This window comes from Dendropsophus ebraccatus, chromosome 8 (assembly GCF_027789765.1).
Source record: "Dendropsophus ebraccatus isolate aDenEbr1 chromosome 8, aDenEbr1.pat, whole genome shotgun sequence".
Lineage (NCBI taxonomy): Eukaryota > Metazoa > Chordata > Amphibia > Anura > Hylidae > Dendropsophus > Dendropsophus ebraccatus.
In genome coordinates this window covers 16,254,332-16,273,744 of record NC_091461.1, presented here as the reverse complement: position 1 = coordinate 16,273,744, position 19,413 = coordinate 16,254,332, and the positions used below count along the sequence as shown (strand labels likewise).

Genomic DNA, 19,413 nt, shown 5'->3' with positions numbered 1-19,413 from the left:
TTGTGCTCCCATAAATAGTGCCGCATATTGTGCCCCCATAAATAGTGCCGCACATTTTGCCCATATATATAGTGCCGCACATTGTGCCCCCATAAATAGTGCCGCACATTGTGCCCCCATAAATAGTGCTGCACATTGTGCCCCCATATATAGTGCCGCACATTGTGCCCTTATAAACAGTGCTGCCATTGTGCCCCCATATATAGTGCCGCACATTGTGCCCCCATAAATAGTGCCGCACATTGTGCCCCCATAAATAGTGCCGCACATTGTGCCCCCATAAATAGTGCCGCACATTGTGCTCCCATAAATAGTGCCGCACATTGTGCCCCCATAAATAGTGCCGCACATTGTGCCCCCATGAATAGTGCCGCACTGTGCTGAGCGGTCTGCACCCCAGTGCAGGAGGGCATAGTGATGCACTAAGCTGCCCAATGTGGCATCGTGCCAGTAGAGACCACCTACAGGCTGAAAGGCCGTGCACACGGGGACATATCCCTTATCTGTCCAGGGGGGTTGGTAGTGGAGACCTTATGTGCCCATCTTATCATCCAGCTTAGCAAACAGCTTCTATATCTCAGCTTCCCAGGAATGTGACATGCGGGTAGGGGGGCTGCAGTCATGTGCTGACGGTCAAGAGGAAATGTCACAAGGATTCTATTTCTCTTCTCTTTATATGTAAATAAAAGGCGAGGCATGTGTATATATGAGGCGGGGGGGGGGGGGGGGGGGGGGGGGGGTATGGACACTGTATACCGCCCCTCACACAGACTCAATTACACTGGCATAATAATTAGATGTGATGTGACCTAGATACATGGCGGTCAGGACATCCACAGCCTCAGGCTCCGGGCTCTTCACACACATCACACTAGATATGTAACACGGCTCCATTTACATCCATGGAGAAGTGGAAGCTCCGGCCGCCATAACCGCTGACCATAGCAGATGCCCAGTGTTATAGAATAGATCACATATGTGAAAACTGTTTTTTAATATCTTCTTTCTACATTGAGATACAATACCTGTAAGTTACAGGCCTGAAACCTGAGTCTGCACTACCGATAAGTGCTTCTGTCCCCATAACCCTTTCCTATCGTGTATAATGCGGATTCAGTTCACCATCATCATACGTGTCCTTTAGATGTTCAGCAGCTGTAGTGAGAATTCAGGTGATGAAATGCGTCCTCCACACATTAGTTACAGGTATGATGGCTGAGGCTGCACTACTGAAATCTTTTAGCAACGCGTCCCCATCTGTGAGGAGGAGTGTGGGTTCAAGTTACTGTCTACATATATACATAGAGAACAGTATCTATTCAAGTCAGGGGAAATTCTGAGATATAATACATTGAAATTCCAGAAGTGAGGCTGCACTACTGACAAAGCCCACTACTATTAGCTGCAGTGTGGATTTCAATGGTGAAATACATCAGTGTCCACACAGAATATCCACCATTAAAGGCAGAAGCAATGGATATAATTCCTTGAAGTTACAGGACTGAAACACAGTCTGCACTACTGAGAAAGTCTTAGAACAACATTGCCCCATCTTAATAGGTGTAGTGTGGGTGATGGAATACATTGATGTTCTCTCATCTGCACACATCAACCATGTAAACCAGGGACAATGAAGGCCCCAGGCTTGAGGCTGCACTACTGAGAGAGTAGTTATCAGCAGTATGTCCTACTCCTATTAAAGGGGTTATCCAGCGCTACAAAAAACATGGCCACTTTTCCCCCTACTGTTGTCCCCAGTTCAGGTGCGGCCTGCAAATAAGCTCCATTTACTTCAATGGAACTGAGTTTCAAAACCCCACCCAAACTGGAGACAACAGTAGGGGGAAAGTGGCCATGTTTTTGTAGCGCTGGATAACCCCTTTAAGTCCAGCATAGAATCAAGTAGCTCCAGTGATTTATATACACACTGAACATCCACAATATATATATGGCAGTGTTATTTCGGTATCATATGGCAGTATTAAATGTACCTGCTGTGTTAAGTAGACACTAAGCATGAACATTGTAAACCCCAATGGGGAAAAGCAACTGATCTGAGTGATGACAATCTCTGTACAGCGCCACCGCAACCTGAATGTGTAGAATTGCATTGCATAGTGGTAAACCTCTGGACATTGACCACATATGAAGTTTATTTGAACACTGAATGGCAGTATTGTATGGACCCTATAGCAGCATAGATGTAATTTATTGTGTATCTAATCCCAATACACTGTTATCATTTGTATAAAGGGCTTAGTCTGCCATCTAGTGGTCACTGCTGGTAGTGCACTATTCTACATGCAATGTACAAAAGTATCTGTAATCTGTATCTGGGACCCTGGTTGGACCCTGTGACTGCACCTAATCCTCACATTTACTCTCTGCACACAGGAGGCACAGGAGTCTGCACTTTACCAGGAAGAGCTGGCCATGAAAGTCAAGCAGCTGAAAGCCGAACTAGTTGTCTTCAAGGGGTTAATGAGCAATGTGAGTACCTGCTGTATCAAACATATACGGTTAATGTTTATGTTTATATATATATATATATATATATATATATATATATATATATATATGTATTCTTTCCAGTCTGACACTGTGCTCTCTGCTGCCACCTCTGTCCATGTCAGGAGCTGTCCAGGAGAGGTTTTCTATGGGGATTTGCTACTGTTCTGGACAGTTCCTGACATGGACAGAGGTGGCAGCAAAGAGCATTGTGTCAGACTGGAGAGCATACGCCACTTCCTGCAGGACATACAGCAGCTGATAAGTACTGGAAGACTGGAGATTTTTAAATAGAAGTAAATTACAAATCTATATAACTTTCTGAAACCAGTTTGAAAGAAAAAGATTTTCTGAGTACCTCTTTAATTTAGTTCTATGTAACTTTTCAATACAACTACTGTATTTAAACAAAATCTGATGCTCAGCGATGTGAATATTAGGGTTGGTCTGAGTGCCGGCACATGCAGCTTTGGACTTTGATACGGAAGTCTTAAAGATAGACATGTGATAATAATAAGAGATCCGTTATGAGCACCTTGCTGACGGTTTCCAGGGAGATAATTTGACTCCATTGAATCTGAATGTAACTTGTTCTATTCTTCTCTCTAGAACCTGACAGAACTAGACACCAAGATCCAGGAGAAGGCCATGCGAGTAGATATGGACATCTGCCGGCGCATCGACATCACCGCCAAACTGTGCGACGTGGCCCAACAGCGCAGCTGCGAGGACATGATCAACATGCTGCAGGTTGGAGCACAATCTCATTCAGTAGAAGTGTTTGTTATGGCGCTAAACTTCGGACAATGGCGCCCCCTATCACCTGGTAACCAGGGGTACACTATGTACCCAGCTGGCGGTATTGTTGGCACCACTGTTTATAGGGGCTCTCTGCCAGCTCCGCATCTCAAGCCTAACATACTAAAATGTAATGATTTTCTCCTTCTATGTCCCCCAGACCGTGCACCTCTCTCCTATGAAGGTCCTGGGAAGAAGAAAAGAGAGGAAACCTGCAACCGACGACGAGGCATCAGTGTGCGACAGCGAGAGCGCAAGAGGAGCAGACGAAGACGAGAGTACAGCCATGAGTATCAACGAGGAGATGCAGAAGATGCTCAACCAGCTGTAAGCCATGTACCTGCTCAGTATATACACATACTACACACACCCCTATATAGTCCTGGTCTGGATAACTCTGTGGCTGTCAGGGCATGCTGGGAGTTGTAGTTATTCAAGCACTGGAAAAATACAGGTTAAGAAAAATTGCTGTAGGGAGGCGAAATTATCAGACAGAACCAGACTCTGGGTTGATATATTGGGGATAGCGACATTGTATACTGGAGAGAAGGGAGCTCAATGAGTATATATATATATATATATATATATATATATATATATATATATATGTTTGTGTGTGTGTGTCTGTGTGTGTGTGTGTAACTAACCGGACATAGAAGAAAAGTACACATCACTTCTGGAATTACTGTAATCCCCTTTCCCTTACTGGGGGCGCTGTTGCATTAGCTCTATGGAGATTACATGCCAATTGAAGTGGTGTAAAGCGGTACTGCAAGTGCAACACAGCAAAGCAATAGTGAGAAATAAATACTAAAGTGCCAAGCGCAAGTAAACATGTACTGTAATACTATAAGTGCAACAATAGGTCTCTTTTTATATAATTGCACGCTGTATGTCCCTATGAAATGGATAAAAGTGAACTACAAATGAATAATAAAGTGCCAAGCATAGATATTATGAGCTGTAGTACTTAAAAAGGCAATGATAAAACTCTTGTATAGTTGTATGCTAGATATCACTGTGAAATAGATGAAAGTACCTGTAGAAATAGTGAGAAATGTTGGAGGAAATGTCCAGCATGAATAGCGGATGTGATGTGATATAAGATGTATCAGCCTTTTCTCGACCCCTTGTGGTAACCCCTGTAACAATGGTCTTCCTTCTGCAGACGTGACTATGATTTCGAGGATGACTGTGACAGTCTTGCTTGGGAGGAGACGGAGGAAACGTTGTTATTGTGGGAAGACTTCTCCGGATACGCCATGTCGGCTGTGGACAACCCAGGAGAGGTAATAATTCCAGTAGATATATTCCATAAGTGTCACCTTCACATTGTAGTATAATCATTATAGATCCAGCACTGGCCACCATCATAGAGATCTGGTGCTGCAACCAAGTCCTACTGGGCAGAAAGTCACAAAACTCGACAATAGCCATAGACAAGAGTAGCACTTCGAGCCCTTTCTGCCATTGGCATGTGTTGGCATTAGTGAGTCCCTATAGTGAGCATTTTGGTGGCTTATAATAATCTATTGCTTCTTGACTTTCCAAGTGCAAATCCTGGTGCTCCTCTAAAAGGGATTTTTTTAGACCTTTTGGAAACATCCATTGCTTCTTATAATACCTCTGTGTGTGTATAGGTATGTATGTATGTATATATATATATATATATATATATATACCAGTGACCCCCTGAGTCATGTCCGTTTCTTCTCTTTCTCAGACCCAGGATGACAGTCTGGAGGAGGTGATAAAAGACACGGAGTCCCTCTTCAAGAGTCGGGAAAAGGAATACCAGGAAACCATAGACCAGATAGAGGTAAGCGGGGCAGAGTATAATACAGTACCCCGGCAGGACCACAGGATCTGTACACTAACCTTCTCCTGTTTTCCAGCTGGAATTGGCGACAGCAAAAGACGACATGACCCGACACCTTCATGAATACATGGAAATGTGCAGCATGAAGAGAGGACTGGACGTACAGATGGAGACCTGCCGGAGATTAATCAACCAATCAGAGTCAGAGGAGAGGTAAGAAGGCAACTGTCCAATCCCTGTACTGTGACATCACTGTGTGTATTATCCCTGTACTGTGACATCACTGTGTGTATTATCCCTGTACTGTGACATCACTGTGTGTATTATCCCTGTGCTGTGACATCACTGTGTGTATTATCCCTGTGCTGTGACATCACTGTGTGTATTATCCCTGTACTGTGACATCACTGTGTGTAATATCCCTGTACTGTGACATCACTGTGTGTATTATCCCTGTACTGTGACATCACTGTGTGTATTATCCCTGTACTGTGACATCACTGTGTATATTATCCCTGTACTGTGAAATCACTGTGTGTATTATCCCCTGTACTGTGACATCACTGTGTGTATTATCCCCTGTACTGTGACATCACTGTGTAGTATCCCTGTACTGTGACATCATTGTGTGTATTATCCCTGTACTGTGACATCACTGTGTGTATTATCCCTGTACTGTGACATCACTGTGTAGTATCCCTGTACTGTGACATCACTGTGTGTATTATCCCCCCTGTACTGTGACATCACTGTGTGTATTATCCTGTACTGTGACATCACTGTGTGTATTATCCCCTGTACTGTGACATCACTGTGTAGTATCCCTGTACTGTGACATCACTGTGTAGTATCCCTGTACTGTGACATCACTGTGTGTATTATCCCCGTACTATGACCCTGTATGTATGCAGATTATGCAGCCAGACTTTAATGGGTTTTTTTTGCATTTTTTCCCCCTCTTCTACAGGTCCCCACCCCCCAGTAGTGAATCGGTCTGCAATGAAGACCCCGAAGATTCAGATCGTGACCCTCCATCCTCCGACAGCTCGGCCAGATGATACCCGGCCTGTCATCCCTTTCTGCCACCACTGCCTCGGGAAACGTGACTCTGGATGTATATATGTTACCTAACTAGTAAAGACGCTTGGTATATAGGGGGTGCAATCCTGCAAAACGCTAGCTATACACCTGGGGGCGACACTGTCACGCTCTGGGTGTATATAGGGTGCAATACTGGACATACCCCATGTTTGGGGGCGCAATGTTGCCAGGTCTATATATATAGGTGTGATGCTTTATCCAATGCTGGTTGAGTATAGCTGCTATACTGTCTGTAGATACCGTCTCTATAGGTGTGAGTAATAGGCATGAATTTTCTTTAGTTTCCTGGGATAAATACTGGGAATGTCCGGGTGTCATACGCCAATGATAGACGAGGGCGCTCTGTATATAAGAGACTGAGGTTGGGTACGTATAGAAGTGCACATATAGAGTAATTTCTACAGAAGCCTTGGGGTCTTTGGTAAACCCTGTAGCCATCTCATGTGTGTGTATATATATATATATATATATATATATATATAATATATACTGTGATCAGGGTTCAGGAGGATGGATGTATAGGCTTTATGGGACCCGTGGAGCCTGGTAGACGTGTACAAACGCAATGTACATTAAGCATGTGTGTATATATTCTCTATATATACAGTCACAGAGCTCTCTATATAAATTATGTACATATACATCTCTATAAATACAGATCTATATCTTAGCAAAGTCTTCATGGATCACTATTTTCTATAAAATAAATGAAAAAGGAATTCTATATTGTAGGATCATAGACACCAAACCCTCTGGAAGGGCAATGTAAGATATGGGGAATGTTCTAGAAGTTCTAGGGATCCAGGGTTATGTATGAACCAATAAGGAGAATGGAATGAGGTCACGTGTGTCACATGATGCGAGTGATGTGATATCGAGGTCATGTACATACTATAGGAGGATGGATGAGCAAGGTCGTGTATGTTCACAGCTGAAAAATGATGCAATAAAAATTCAATGAAACAACCGTGTGCAATGTGGACGTTATTTCCTACATGGTCTCAGCTCAGAGGTGAAGTTAGACTTGTTTACTTAGACATCAAGGTGATTCTAAGGAGTACTACTATAAAGAGGTTATTTAGGAATCCAAAAACAGCGCCACCCTTGTCCTCAGGTTGTGTGTGGCATTACAACTCAGCCCTATTCACTTGAATGGACGTAAGCTGCAAAATGCCCACACCCAAACTAAGACAGGAGTTTCTGTAAGAAAGCAGCCATATTTTACTAATCAATAATGTTAGATCAGCAGGGGAGGTGATATACGGCATCTTTGCAATTTACTTCATTACTTTGTTTTGCCTGTTTTCTATACGAAATACAATGCTATAAAATCAGCCACTAGGTGTCTCACTTACTGGAAAACTGCAGTCCAGGCTCCGTCACTAAGGCCATTTGGTCTTTAGTAACAGCAAAAACAGGCCAAATGCAGGAAGTGATGTCATTTGGGCCAGTGAAGATGAATGCTGATTGGCCGGCAGCTGTAGATGGGTAAACTAATTGATATAAAGGCTCCGCCCACTGGCTCAGAGTAAAATGCGTAAATATGAGCAGCACAATAGGCTACTAAATGGGGTAGCAAATGTAAAATAAAAAAATGTAAAAGCCTAGACCAGATGCTCCCTTTAAAACCATACACTCCAAATACATACACATCTTAGATCTGATACACTAAACAAATACAGACCAAGACAGACTAAATTAATATAGCCCCTAAACAAATGCAGACTCCAGACCACCCAAACCCCTCTGTATCATTGGGGCTGTCACTAGAGACCGGCATCGAAGCTAGACTAGATGTCTCTGTCAGTGGTCATTGTGGCATCTAGGTAGTTCAAAGCCAAGGCCAGTTACTTCCGAGGCCTTCAGAGGTTCTCAATGGCTGCCATGATTATTCTGTTATTAGGGCACTCCAAAAGAACTAGGCACCATCACCACAACTAGTTCAGTATATACCAAATCAAAAACATGGCTGCACATCCAAAGATGAAGTGATGTCACATGGCATATAATAAATGAGACCCCACATACTGTATAACAACATTACTACCTCCCAGAGTCTGTATCAAAGCTGTATCCAGACGTGTACTGCCATCTACCTCGGCTTCCTCAGGGGTAGAGACTAATATGCTGGATTCAATTAGCATTTACCAAACAAAACACATTATGGATTCAATATAGATGTGAATACTGTACAAAGCTGTTATGTGTTCCTACCAGTGTTCACGTCGGTGATAGTAAATGGTGACACCAGTATAAAGATAAAATGGGATGCGGCCTTTTAAAGCAAGTGATAGTCACAGCTCTCCTCCTCCCTGCACAATGACCTCTTCACAGGTCACAGAGCATGCCCACAACATTATCCCTCAAAACACAGAGTCCCCTCCAGTCTGTTGTTTCCTATGTCAATGTGGCTGTATATAAAGTATATATAAATGCTGTTAAAAGAGGAGAAAAAGAGCTCTGGAAAATTGGCTGCTAACCTAATAATGTACAAAAAAATACAATCAGACAATAGAAATATTTACAGATGAAAAGAACAAGTATCATCTGACTCTAGACATAAAATATCTAGGGTACACATTATCTTAAAAAATCCAAACTGATTATAAAGGGTTGAGGGGTGGTCTCTAGTCTGGGCAGTCAGACATGTACCACCATCTACATGGGATAATCCAAACAGGTGGAGGACTCATATACTACACTTGTGGTTTCCCACAGTTAAGTGCTCTAGGCACCTGTCGTAAAGTTCTCTCTTCAGTTCAGTGGTGATGAAGGTAGTATTCTATAGTTTCACCACTAGGTGTCAGTGTTCCCACAAGAGGGAGCAAAGTCAAGGATAAACCCAGCCCACACAGAGAACCACTGCACAAAGTGCAGGGCAGTATCCTACTAAATAGAGGAACTAGCCTGGATAGGACAAAGCTACCAGAGGGTCTACGTATCCTATCTCGCCGTGCAGGTGAAACCGGGACACCCTCGGACACTTAGCTTCACCCAGGTAACCATGACTGGGGCTTGTACTACCCTCTAGGATGGGAAGCTCGACACTGTAGGGCAGAAGGTGGTCAGAAATTAATCTAAACACGGGTACAAGTAAACTTCTCACTCTCAAGTCTCAAGTATCTCTCTAAAGTTCCAGCAGAGCACAGTAATACTTTGGGTTGGGACTCCCTTGACAAACTCCTCTACGCTGCTCCACTCTGCTCTCAACTATACAAGCACCGCTACAACTACCTCTACTGTATTCCACTATTTCAAGTATCTCTGCAGCACAGACCAAGTTAAGCACTAAAGTCTGTATCAAGATTATCTATTTACTGCTAAAGCATTTTATATTATTCAGAGACTGTACATTAAAGCTATTCTATTTTTATCACTGCGACTCAGTCATCTTTTCCTCCGCACCAGCACCTATACACATCAACCACACACCTTGGGTAATTTTTCCCCTTTCTGTGGGTGGCGGTACCGATAATCCGAGTGGGTCAGTTGCCACTCAGGACTACAGTGACAAGAGCCCAAGAGAACCATCACAGCCCGGCAGGTCGCCAACCATTTTGGGGAACAGTACAAACCAGCCATACACAAAGCAGGTACCACCATCACACTTGTGTGCTGGACTAGCAATGGCGTCACGACAACCACCATCACTGGCCGTGTACTATCACAACATCACGATACACTCACCTGTGTGAGACAGGACATGTCTGTAGCCAAGAAATTAATGAGACCCCCCCATGGCTTCCTCACAGGGGTCTAATGGTCAACCTGAGGTCCAGCAATCCTGCCCAATGTTGTGAAGATGAGTCCGTCTGTCTGGCTTCCAACAATGGACAGAAGAAACACTTTGATACTTAAAAACACAAAAGCAACATCTGACATGACTGAAGAGATCGAATGGAAACCTTGGTACAAGATTAAGCTCATCCACCTTGACATCAAGATTAGAACCCAGGTCAACACAATCTACATGTGGCTAAAGGAGCCTGTACACATCAATGGCTGTTTCCTGGATATTTGTTTGTCTGGCAGCCATCTCTCCAACCTCCCCATACACGTGAATGTGTCCTTATGAAGAGAGGAGGAGTAAGGTTCAGCCAGACAGCAGCTTATCCAACATGCCCGATACCTCTCCCCTCCGATACCATCTGTGGTGAAGAGTCGGAAGGCCGCCATACATTTTAGACAGTCGGCCAAACTCTACAAAGCCAACAGGTTCTTACCTAACTTTTGTCTATGATGTACGGGCACCTGAAGACACATCCTACTGGCCATCACCAGGATTATAACCCAGGTCCTCAGAATCACTCTCATGCTATAACATGGCTCCTATGGCAATGGCTGCATCAGAATTTAGGTCTCAGTATCTTCAAACCCAGAATCACATAAAGTCAGAAAGCAAGGTGCAGGTTTTATCCCTGGCTACAAACATACAGAGGTAGGAGGTGGACATGGCTTGGAGATAGATACTTGTGCATACTCACAGATTAGGGCACACATGATATTGGTATAAACTGCTTATAGTATTATTATTATTATTATTATTATTATTATTATTATTATTATTTGTTTGCACTTATCTTCTGTAATTGATTGTAATTCTATGTGGGGTAATTGAGAAGATTTCCTGTGTGGGAAGAACAGAGCAGAAATCACATCACAAGAGACCAGTGCAGCGCAGCAAACACAGTACAATGCTGCCACCTGGTGGTGAGGGTGTGGAAGAGCATGCTGCAAGCTATAACCAAGGTATAGTGGAAGAATCCTTTCTTTAAGGAGATAAATAACCACTGAGACCCCACTAGGGATGGTGCGAACCTGAACTCTCGGCAATAATTACCGCTGTCTGCCCGCTCCGTGCAGAGGGTGGATACAGCCGGAGGACCGCCTGGTAAACTGAGATACAGCCATAGCCATAGGCTGTATCCCAGTTTTCCAGGCGGTCCTCCGGCTGTATCCACCCTCTCCACGGAGGTGGAAGACAGCGGGAATCATTGCCAAGAGTTCAGGTTCATACAAACCATCCCTAGACCCCACCAATCAAAAGAACAGTGGTCCCTTTACCCTAAATGAATAGATGAACTGACTGTCCTTCCATTCATTTTCTAAAAGAGCCCAAACATATCCCCAGTAGCATCCTTCAGAATGTGATCGCTAAAGAAGAAAACAGTTAGTGACACCTAGTGACCAAAACCCAGTATAGCGCCTCCATCCACAGATTACGCTGTAATAAACAACATAAGTGCTGACTGACATACATATATATATGTACCCAGCAGTGGCACACGGGTTCTGGGACACCACACATCTATTATGTGATACGCAACCTGCCAATCGTCGAATTTATTCGTACTAGAAGGGCCTGTTCGGATGAACAATCTTACATTGTATCCACTAAAAAGCTTGTTGCCAGATTGCATAAACGTGTATATGGACATCATATAATTAATAGGGCTAGAGATAGACAATAACATTTATGTGATCGGGTTAGAGCTCCTCAAGATCAGGTGAAGGACTCCTCACCAGTAGAGATGAGTGAACCTGGAGCATGCTGGAGTCCATCCGAACCCGAACTTTCGGCATTTGATTAGCGGTGGCTGCTAAAGTTGGATAAAGCCCTAAGGCTATGTGGAAATCATGGATATAGTCATTGGTTGTATCCATGTTTTCCAGACAACCTTAGAGCTTTATCCAACTTCAGCAGCCCCAGCTTATCAAATACCGAACGATCAGGTTCAGATAGACTCGAGCATGCTCCAGGTTCGCTCATCTCTACTCACCACTTGTTTTTTCCACCTCATTTTCCACTCAATTCAAGGAGTTAAGTTCTATTGTGAAAGTAAATATTCTCCTAAATGCTAACAGATGACATCTTGTGCTACGGGCAGGAAACATAACATCAAATCGTTTACAAATTGTAACACGACATTTATTGTTTACCTTGCAGAATGCACGTCCTGCCTGTTACAATATGTTGGATGTACTCCCTGTAAATTGAAAAAAAGAATTGCAGAACACATGTCAGATGTTGCTCCTTTGTCCAGACCGACCTTCAGCAGGAATTTATCTGGCCTATCTCAGCATTTTGTTGAATGCCATCAAGGTGATATCTCCAGCTTGAGAACATGTGGCATAGAGAGGGTTAATAAACCCAGCAGAGGAGGTGATCAGCTACATCTCAGAGAAGCACACTAGATTCTCCTGTTGGATAGTAGATCTTCATGTGGGTTGAACTATAAAAATGATCTAGCCGATAGATAGATAGATAGATAGATAGATAGATAGATAGATAGATAGATAGATAGGAGATAGATAGATAGATAGATAGATAGATAGATAGATAGATAGGAGATAGATAGATAGATAGATAGATAGATAGATAGATAGATAGATAGATAGGAGATAGATAGATAGATAGATAGATAGATAGATAGGAGATAGATAGATAGATAGATAGATAGATAGATAAATAGATAGATAGATAGATAGATAGATAGATAGATAGATAGATAGGAGATAGATAGATAGATACATAGATAGATAGGAGATAGATAGATAGATAGATAGATAGGAGATAGATAGATAGATAGATAGATAAATAGATAGATAGATAGATAGATAGATAGATAGATAGATAGATAGGAGATAGATAGATAGATAGATAGGAGATAGATAGATAGATAGGAGATAGATAGATAGATAGATAGATAGATAGATAGATAGATAGATAGATAGATAGATAGGAGATAGATAGATAGATAGATAGGTAGATAGATAGATAGATAGATAGATAGATAGATAGATAGATAGATAGATAGATAGGAGATAGATAGATAGATAGATAGATAGATAGATAGATAGATAGATGTAATGATATGGGTTTATTATTTTACCATTTGACACTTTTTGCATAATGTAGTATTCCACACCTTCTTGGAAGGAGTTTTCTGGGTTTAAGCTGTCTCCTCCTCTATCACATGACTCATGATGATTGTTGCACCTGAGTACATGCTATATAAGGCCATGTTCAGACCTCGTATGAGACCAGCCGGGTCACGGAACAGCCGGTCTCTGAAAAAATCAATCCGTCTTTGCAGCCAGAGTTCTGATGCGGGCACCCGCCTCAGAACTCCCCACTGCACACAAAAGTGCATGCGTCTGGAGCCGCTCACTCCATAGTGTGCACTGACAGGGTTTTCTGCGGTCGCTATTCACTGAATATGATATGTATACACATTGCCCCCCGGGATCCCGCAGGGGGCAATATTACGTAAACTTTTGTAATAACCACGGCCGTTGTTGCACTCGGCAACAACAGCCGCAGTTTTACGAAAATATACGTAGTGTGAACATAGCCTAAGCGTGTTATTCACTTTCATTATTTGAGCCATGAGTAAGTACGTTCTGTCCGAAACGCGACGGTTATTTTTCTTGTGAACATCAATGTTTTTTAAGAATATTTTTTAACATGTTCTAATAAAGACTTTGGATTTTTACTATTTTTTGGAGCCTGAGAATATCCTTCATTGTATTGCCCCATAAAGATTTTCTAGTTAATCAAAAATATATAATTTGATTGGAAAGACAATGGACTTTTATGCTTTTCGCAGTCACCTTCCTTATCCACTTTTTGTAGTGAAGTCTATCGTGTGATACTGTATGCAGAACCTATGTATCTAAGCCAGTATCACTACATAACCCATTATAGAGCAGAGGGCTGAAGTGCGGCTGCATCTTTGTGTTCATCTGCTTTTGCCCTGGAGTCATGGCACATGTGCAACTTAGTTAGTTTCTTGCACTTTGTTAGAAGGTGCTGAATAACAGGGTGTATATACAGGGGGTAGTGCAGGGTGTGTATACAAAGGGCGGTGTGGTTTCCGCCATTGGTCGGCATTTCGTGCATCATATGAAAAGACCAAACACAGAGCAAGTCTCAGGTTTCACTTCCTCACGTGAACGCTGCAGATTATACAGAGCGGGATCCAGTAAGAGAATACAGATGGGAGGACATGCTATAATCTGGATTGTGTGGACTGAACCAATCCGCTTCTTATGCTAAGTTTACACGGAGCGATAATTCGCCCGATCGTACGATTAACGATTTCGAAGTAACGTTTTTTTTTTATAATGATCAGCGTTTAGATGGTACGATATATCATACAGAAAATTCGATGTGCGATCGTTTTGCGATCGCTTAAGCCTATCTCGCACATAGGTAAAATCAGTGAACGACTGTTTACACGGAACGATCTGCGAATTTTTTGCCAACGACGATTTATGAACCTGTTAAAAGATCAAATTGAACGATTTTTTGCTCGTCGTTCGATCGTTCGCCGCGTTTACACGTACGATTATCGTTCGATTTTGATCGTTATCGTGCAAATTTGCACGATAATCACTCCGTGTGAACCCAGCATTAGGGTCCATTTACACAGAAAGATAATCTGACAGATTATCTGCCAAAGATTTGAAGCCATAGCCAGGAATGGATTTGAGAAGAGTAGAAATCTAAGGCTTTCCTTTATGACCTGATTTCTGTTTATAGTCTGTTTCTGGCTTTGGCTTCAAATCTTTGTCAGATAAACTTTCTGTGTAAATGGACCCTTATGCATACTCAATAACAAAAAGCATGTTAACTCTAAATGTATACGGACACTGTATTATTAACGTGTGAGAGTATAGAAGAGATCCTAATACTCACCAAATATTCTTGAAATCACTAGACCACCAGGGCTGTATTAACCTGTTTACTTTCTGAAGCAGGAGCCACTTACCTCCTTCTGGAAGAAATTCTGACTTCGACATATAATCTCCAATCACGTTTTAAGGCACTTTAAGGATCAACCATTGATTTAAAGTGAAGCTTCGTCCATTAGGTGGCACCGCAGAGCAAGTTCTTTTCCTTGTGTAGGAGCTCTGTGCAGTACAGCCAGGGCCCAGCAGGTGTCGCTGCAGCTCCTGCTCCATCTTGATGCGTTATGTAAGCGGGCAGGCTGGCACAATGTGCAGGCGGCTGGCTGGCACTGCAGCTGTTTCATCATATGACAGAATTTTTATCTGAGATCTGAAATTGGTGTACACAATCTTCTTGAAATACATTGTCTGGTCAATGGCTGTGTCCATTACAGAAAGCACATAGACCCGACTGTATCTAGTACTGTAGTATGTAGGCCGAATCCCGCCTGTTTCAGTGTGCCATGGTCCCTCTATGGGTGGGTTTAGACTATGGGCCGGATGATTCCGCTATCCGCCGAAAGAATTGACGTGTCAATTCTTTTATCGGGATGCGGAACCCGCCCGTGCATAGAATGGTGTCTATGGCACGGGCGGAGAGGCGCGCGGCTGTGAGCGCGTACAGGCAACTGAATTCGACAGAATTTATCCGCGAGAATTCCATAGTCTGAACCAACCCTATGGGAGAGTTCACGCTCCCATAGAGTGAAATGTTTAGTTTACTCAATGTGAACATAACCTTATAGTATTTGGGCCCATAAAGGTGTGTTATATATACACACACACACGTGGACGGGGCAGTATCGGCCATTGTGTGTGGATTTTCACAAAACCCATTGCTTTGCTAACAGTTAGCATCTGCCATAGAGGGGAGTAATATTCCCTAGACTTCTATACCCATAATCCCCCATTTCCATCCTTCACACCCTTAGGCCCCCTTCACACGTCCGGAAAAACCATCCGGATTTCCGGACCCATAGACATTAATTGGTCACGGACACCCTTCCGGATTTTTCCGGAAGGAAGTCCGTTCCGGAAAATATATCCGGAAAAAATAGGACATGTCCTATTTTTGTCCGGAATTCCGGCCCGGACGCCCCCATAGAAGTCTATGCGAGCGCCGGAATCACGGGCACTTTCCTGATCTACATCAGGAAAGTGCCAGTGATTCCGGATGATTGACAGCCCGCCGGCACCCCCGCTGCCCGAACGACGCGCCGCCACCACCCCAAGGGATTGGACAGGACATCAGCTGCCCGCCGCCCGGAGCTCACCAGTATTCTGTGCCCCTGCACCCGGACATCAGCTGCTGCCGCCGCCGCCCGGTGACACCGCTGTATCGTATCACCCCGCCGCCGCCCCCCGATGACCCCGCCGCGCCGCATCGCATCACCCCGCCGCCGCCCGATGACCGCGCTGCAGCGCATCACCCCCCCCCCGAGACCGCAGCAGGTTGCACCCGCCCGCCCGGGACTCCCACCAGCTGCCGCCGCTGTTCTTCCACCGCCGACAGGTGAGATACACAGCCCCCTCCACCCCTCCCCCCCAATACTAAAACTCCCACCATGTCCTGCTAACAGGCCATGATGGTAGTTGTACTTCTGCAGCCTGTGGCCATCTTGGTTGCAGAAGTACAACTCTCATCATGTCCCTGTTGGCAGGCCATGATGGGAGTTGTAGTTCTGCTGCCTGTGGCCATCCAGGTTGCAGAACTACTATTCTCATCATGCCCCTGTTGGCAGGCCATGATGGGAGTTGTACTTCTGCAGCCTGTGGCCATCCAGGTACACTAGAGGCAATGTGGAAACACTTTTTTTTTTACTCATCAGGAAATCCTGAAGGTTTTTCTTGATGGTTTCCCGATGGTAAAAACGGATTACTGTCAGGAAATCCTGATACTTTCCTGATGACATTTGAGGTCTCCTGATCAGGATTTCCTGACATCTTCACACGTCTGTGTCAGTTTTTACTGTCAGGAAATCCTGATCAGGAGACCTCAAATGTCATCAGGAAAGTATCAGGATTTCCTGACAGTAATCCGTTTTTACGATCAGGAAACCATCAGAAAAAGCCTTCAGGATTTCCTGATGAGAAAAAAAATAGGACATGATGGGAGATGTATTTTTGCAAACTGGACGGTTTTTTTCTAGATCTATTTTCTGGAACGGACACCCTTCTGAAAAAAATCCAGAAGGGTATCCGTGACTAATTAAAGCCTATGGGTCCGGATTTCCTGATAGGAAATCCGGGTGGTTTTTCTGGACGTGTGAAGGGGGCCCTACTTTCCACTTGCTTGGCCAATCACAATAGAGGAGACGTGTCATACCTTGTGCAGTTACCCATAGCAACCAAATTCCAGCTTTCATTTTCAAAAATTAAAGCTTGATTCTAATTGGTTGCTATGGGCAACTGCTCAAGGTGATACATCTCCCCCAGTGTGTGTTTGGTCCTGCCAATAAAGTTTGTTTGAATTTGATAAATTCATATGTCCGGTAAGACACCTAAAATGGCCTCTGTCTGGTCTTTTTTTACATTACACAGCGCCATTATTGGGCAGCTTTGTGTAGAATATACTGCACATGCGTCACGGACACCTCATAAAGGAACAGAAAGCCTTCTGTCAGTCCCTCCATTCACTGAGGAAACCTGGGCAGGCTGCAGGCACCACAAGGGGTTTCACGCCACCCCCTCCCTCCTCTCTATGTGGTGAACAGGAAGAGGCGAGATCTGGTCAGACAGGAACGATTGTGTCACCAGGAGCTACGTGCGGCCAGACGACAGAACAGCTTCAGGCCCAGAGCACGTGTACATCAGCCACGACAGAGCCCCATACACACAGCGCTGCTTAATGTTCATAAAGATCTCAGTACAAACCCTCTACCGGGCTGCACCCATCCATCATGACAGTAATAAATGAATAGCAGGATAACAGCCTGGGGCTAGTGCACCGCCATTAGCGGAGGGGACGTCAGACCCTCAATGTGACTGCAGCCTCCGCCATAGCTACCCCACTTGCATTAATTCAAAGAATCTCTATGCAGGTCTTTAGTTTGTAATATTCCTTTAAGAGGAGTATTTAACCCTTTCCTTCCCCACCACTAGCAGTATTTCTTCCCAGCAGATTATTGAACGCCAACCTATGGCAAAGTGTCTGAGAAACATGGCTGCCTTATTCCTGCATAAGCCAAGCTGTAGTACCACAAACTAGACAGATGTGGTGCTGTCTTTGAAAGGGTCCATGGTCTATCTTGATGCCTCTTTTTGAGCTCATTTAGATGGCGCAGCTGTGTTACTTTAGTTGCTGCACGCTAGAATCAGCAGAGATTGCCGGGAAGGAGAATATTTGAGAGCAGCATATGAAATGCCAGTTATAGTAAATGTGTTCTGTAATTATGGGGTACTTGAGAACCCCTAAGTTCATCTATAAGGCCACCAAGAACTCCAAAATGTGTTACTGTGGGAGTAGAATAGCGTAAAGATTGAACGTTTCAAATCTTGATGCTTAGAGTCACAAATTCTTTTGCAGGACTCGTGCCGGGACCGTAACTGCAGAACACGTGGAATACCTCCTATGTAATAACTCCCAGCAAAAATCACATGGATGGTTCTGGCCGTGTCCCTAGGCAAGCAAGAAGGTAGCCATATGGCTTCTGATGTTGACCAGCCACAGGTGTACTGGACCCTGAGTGGTCAACATTGTCAGACCCTGATACATCGGCCTGGATTGCTCAAGCTGCCTGAAAGCTAAAGAGTGGCTCCGACACAACAACAAATGGTTCAGGTTTAATTTTACCTGAGTTGGTTTAAGTATTAAAGCTGTGATTGGTTGCTGTGGTGAAGACCAGACTGGCTTTCAGGTAGCTTGATAACCCCCCCCCCCCCCATATATAATCACTTCCAACAGTGCACTCTAGGCCAACACATTATGTAATTGCAAGGTTTTTTAGCTTTGAAAAGCAGCTTTGGCACAATTTGACTGTACAATAGAAGTCCATTTGGATGAGCAAAGTCACCAAACCCATGGTGGCTGGAGAAGCAGGATGCGGCTCTAGGGACGTATTCAGACACTGGGAGTCAAATGCCAAGTTTCCTTATCTCTAGTCAGCAAGGTTTTTTTTTCCCGGTTGTCCACTGGATGCTGAACTATTAATAGTTGAAATCTGCATTGCCCTCCTTATGACTGAAGACACTCAGATAACAGGATGTGCAAGTGCTGCCAACACCCCAGTGCCACCTGCCAAGACCTGACTAATGAGATGCCATGCTGAGGATGCCAGCACTATTGAGGACTGTACAAGATCACTCAGCACTGAGCCAAGTCATCTGATACTGACACTGCTGCCAGAGGGGGAGGCAGCCTCCCCAGTTTGACTTAAACGAATCCACTTCTGCTAACCTATACTGGGGGGGGGGGGGGGGGGGGTTGAGGCTTTGTGTCTTCAGGATATTATACT

At 44.0% G+C, this 19,413-nt stretch overlaps 1 protein-coding gene across 1 annotated transcript in view; it reads left to right on the top strand.

Moving 5' to 3' along the window:
• IFFO1 (intermediate filament family orphan 1) overlaps positions 1-7,192 on the top strand; it is a 33,160-nt gene extending 25,968 nt beyond the window's left edge. The window contains exons 3-9 of the mRNA XM_069978869.1: positions 2,395-2,490; positions 3,118-3,258; positions 3,467-3,633; positions 4,475-4,595; positions 5,030-5,125; positions 5,202-5,338; positions 6,093-7,192. Coding sequence (XP_069834970.1) covers positions 2,395-2,490; positions 3,118-3,258; positions 3,467-3,633; positions 4,475-4,595; positions 5,030-5,125; positions 5,202-5,338; positions 6,093-6,183 — 849 coding nt within the window. The 3' untranslated portion in view covers positions 6,184-7,192. The remainder of the gene's footprint in view (positions 1-2,394; positions 2,491-3,117; positions 3,259-3,466; positions 3,634-4,474; positions 4,596-5,029; positions 5,126-5,201; positions 5,339-6,092) is intronic.
• Positions 7,193-19,413: the final 12,221 nt, after the last annotated feature.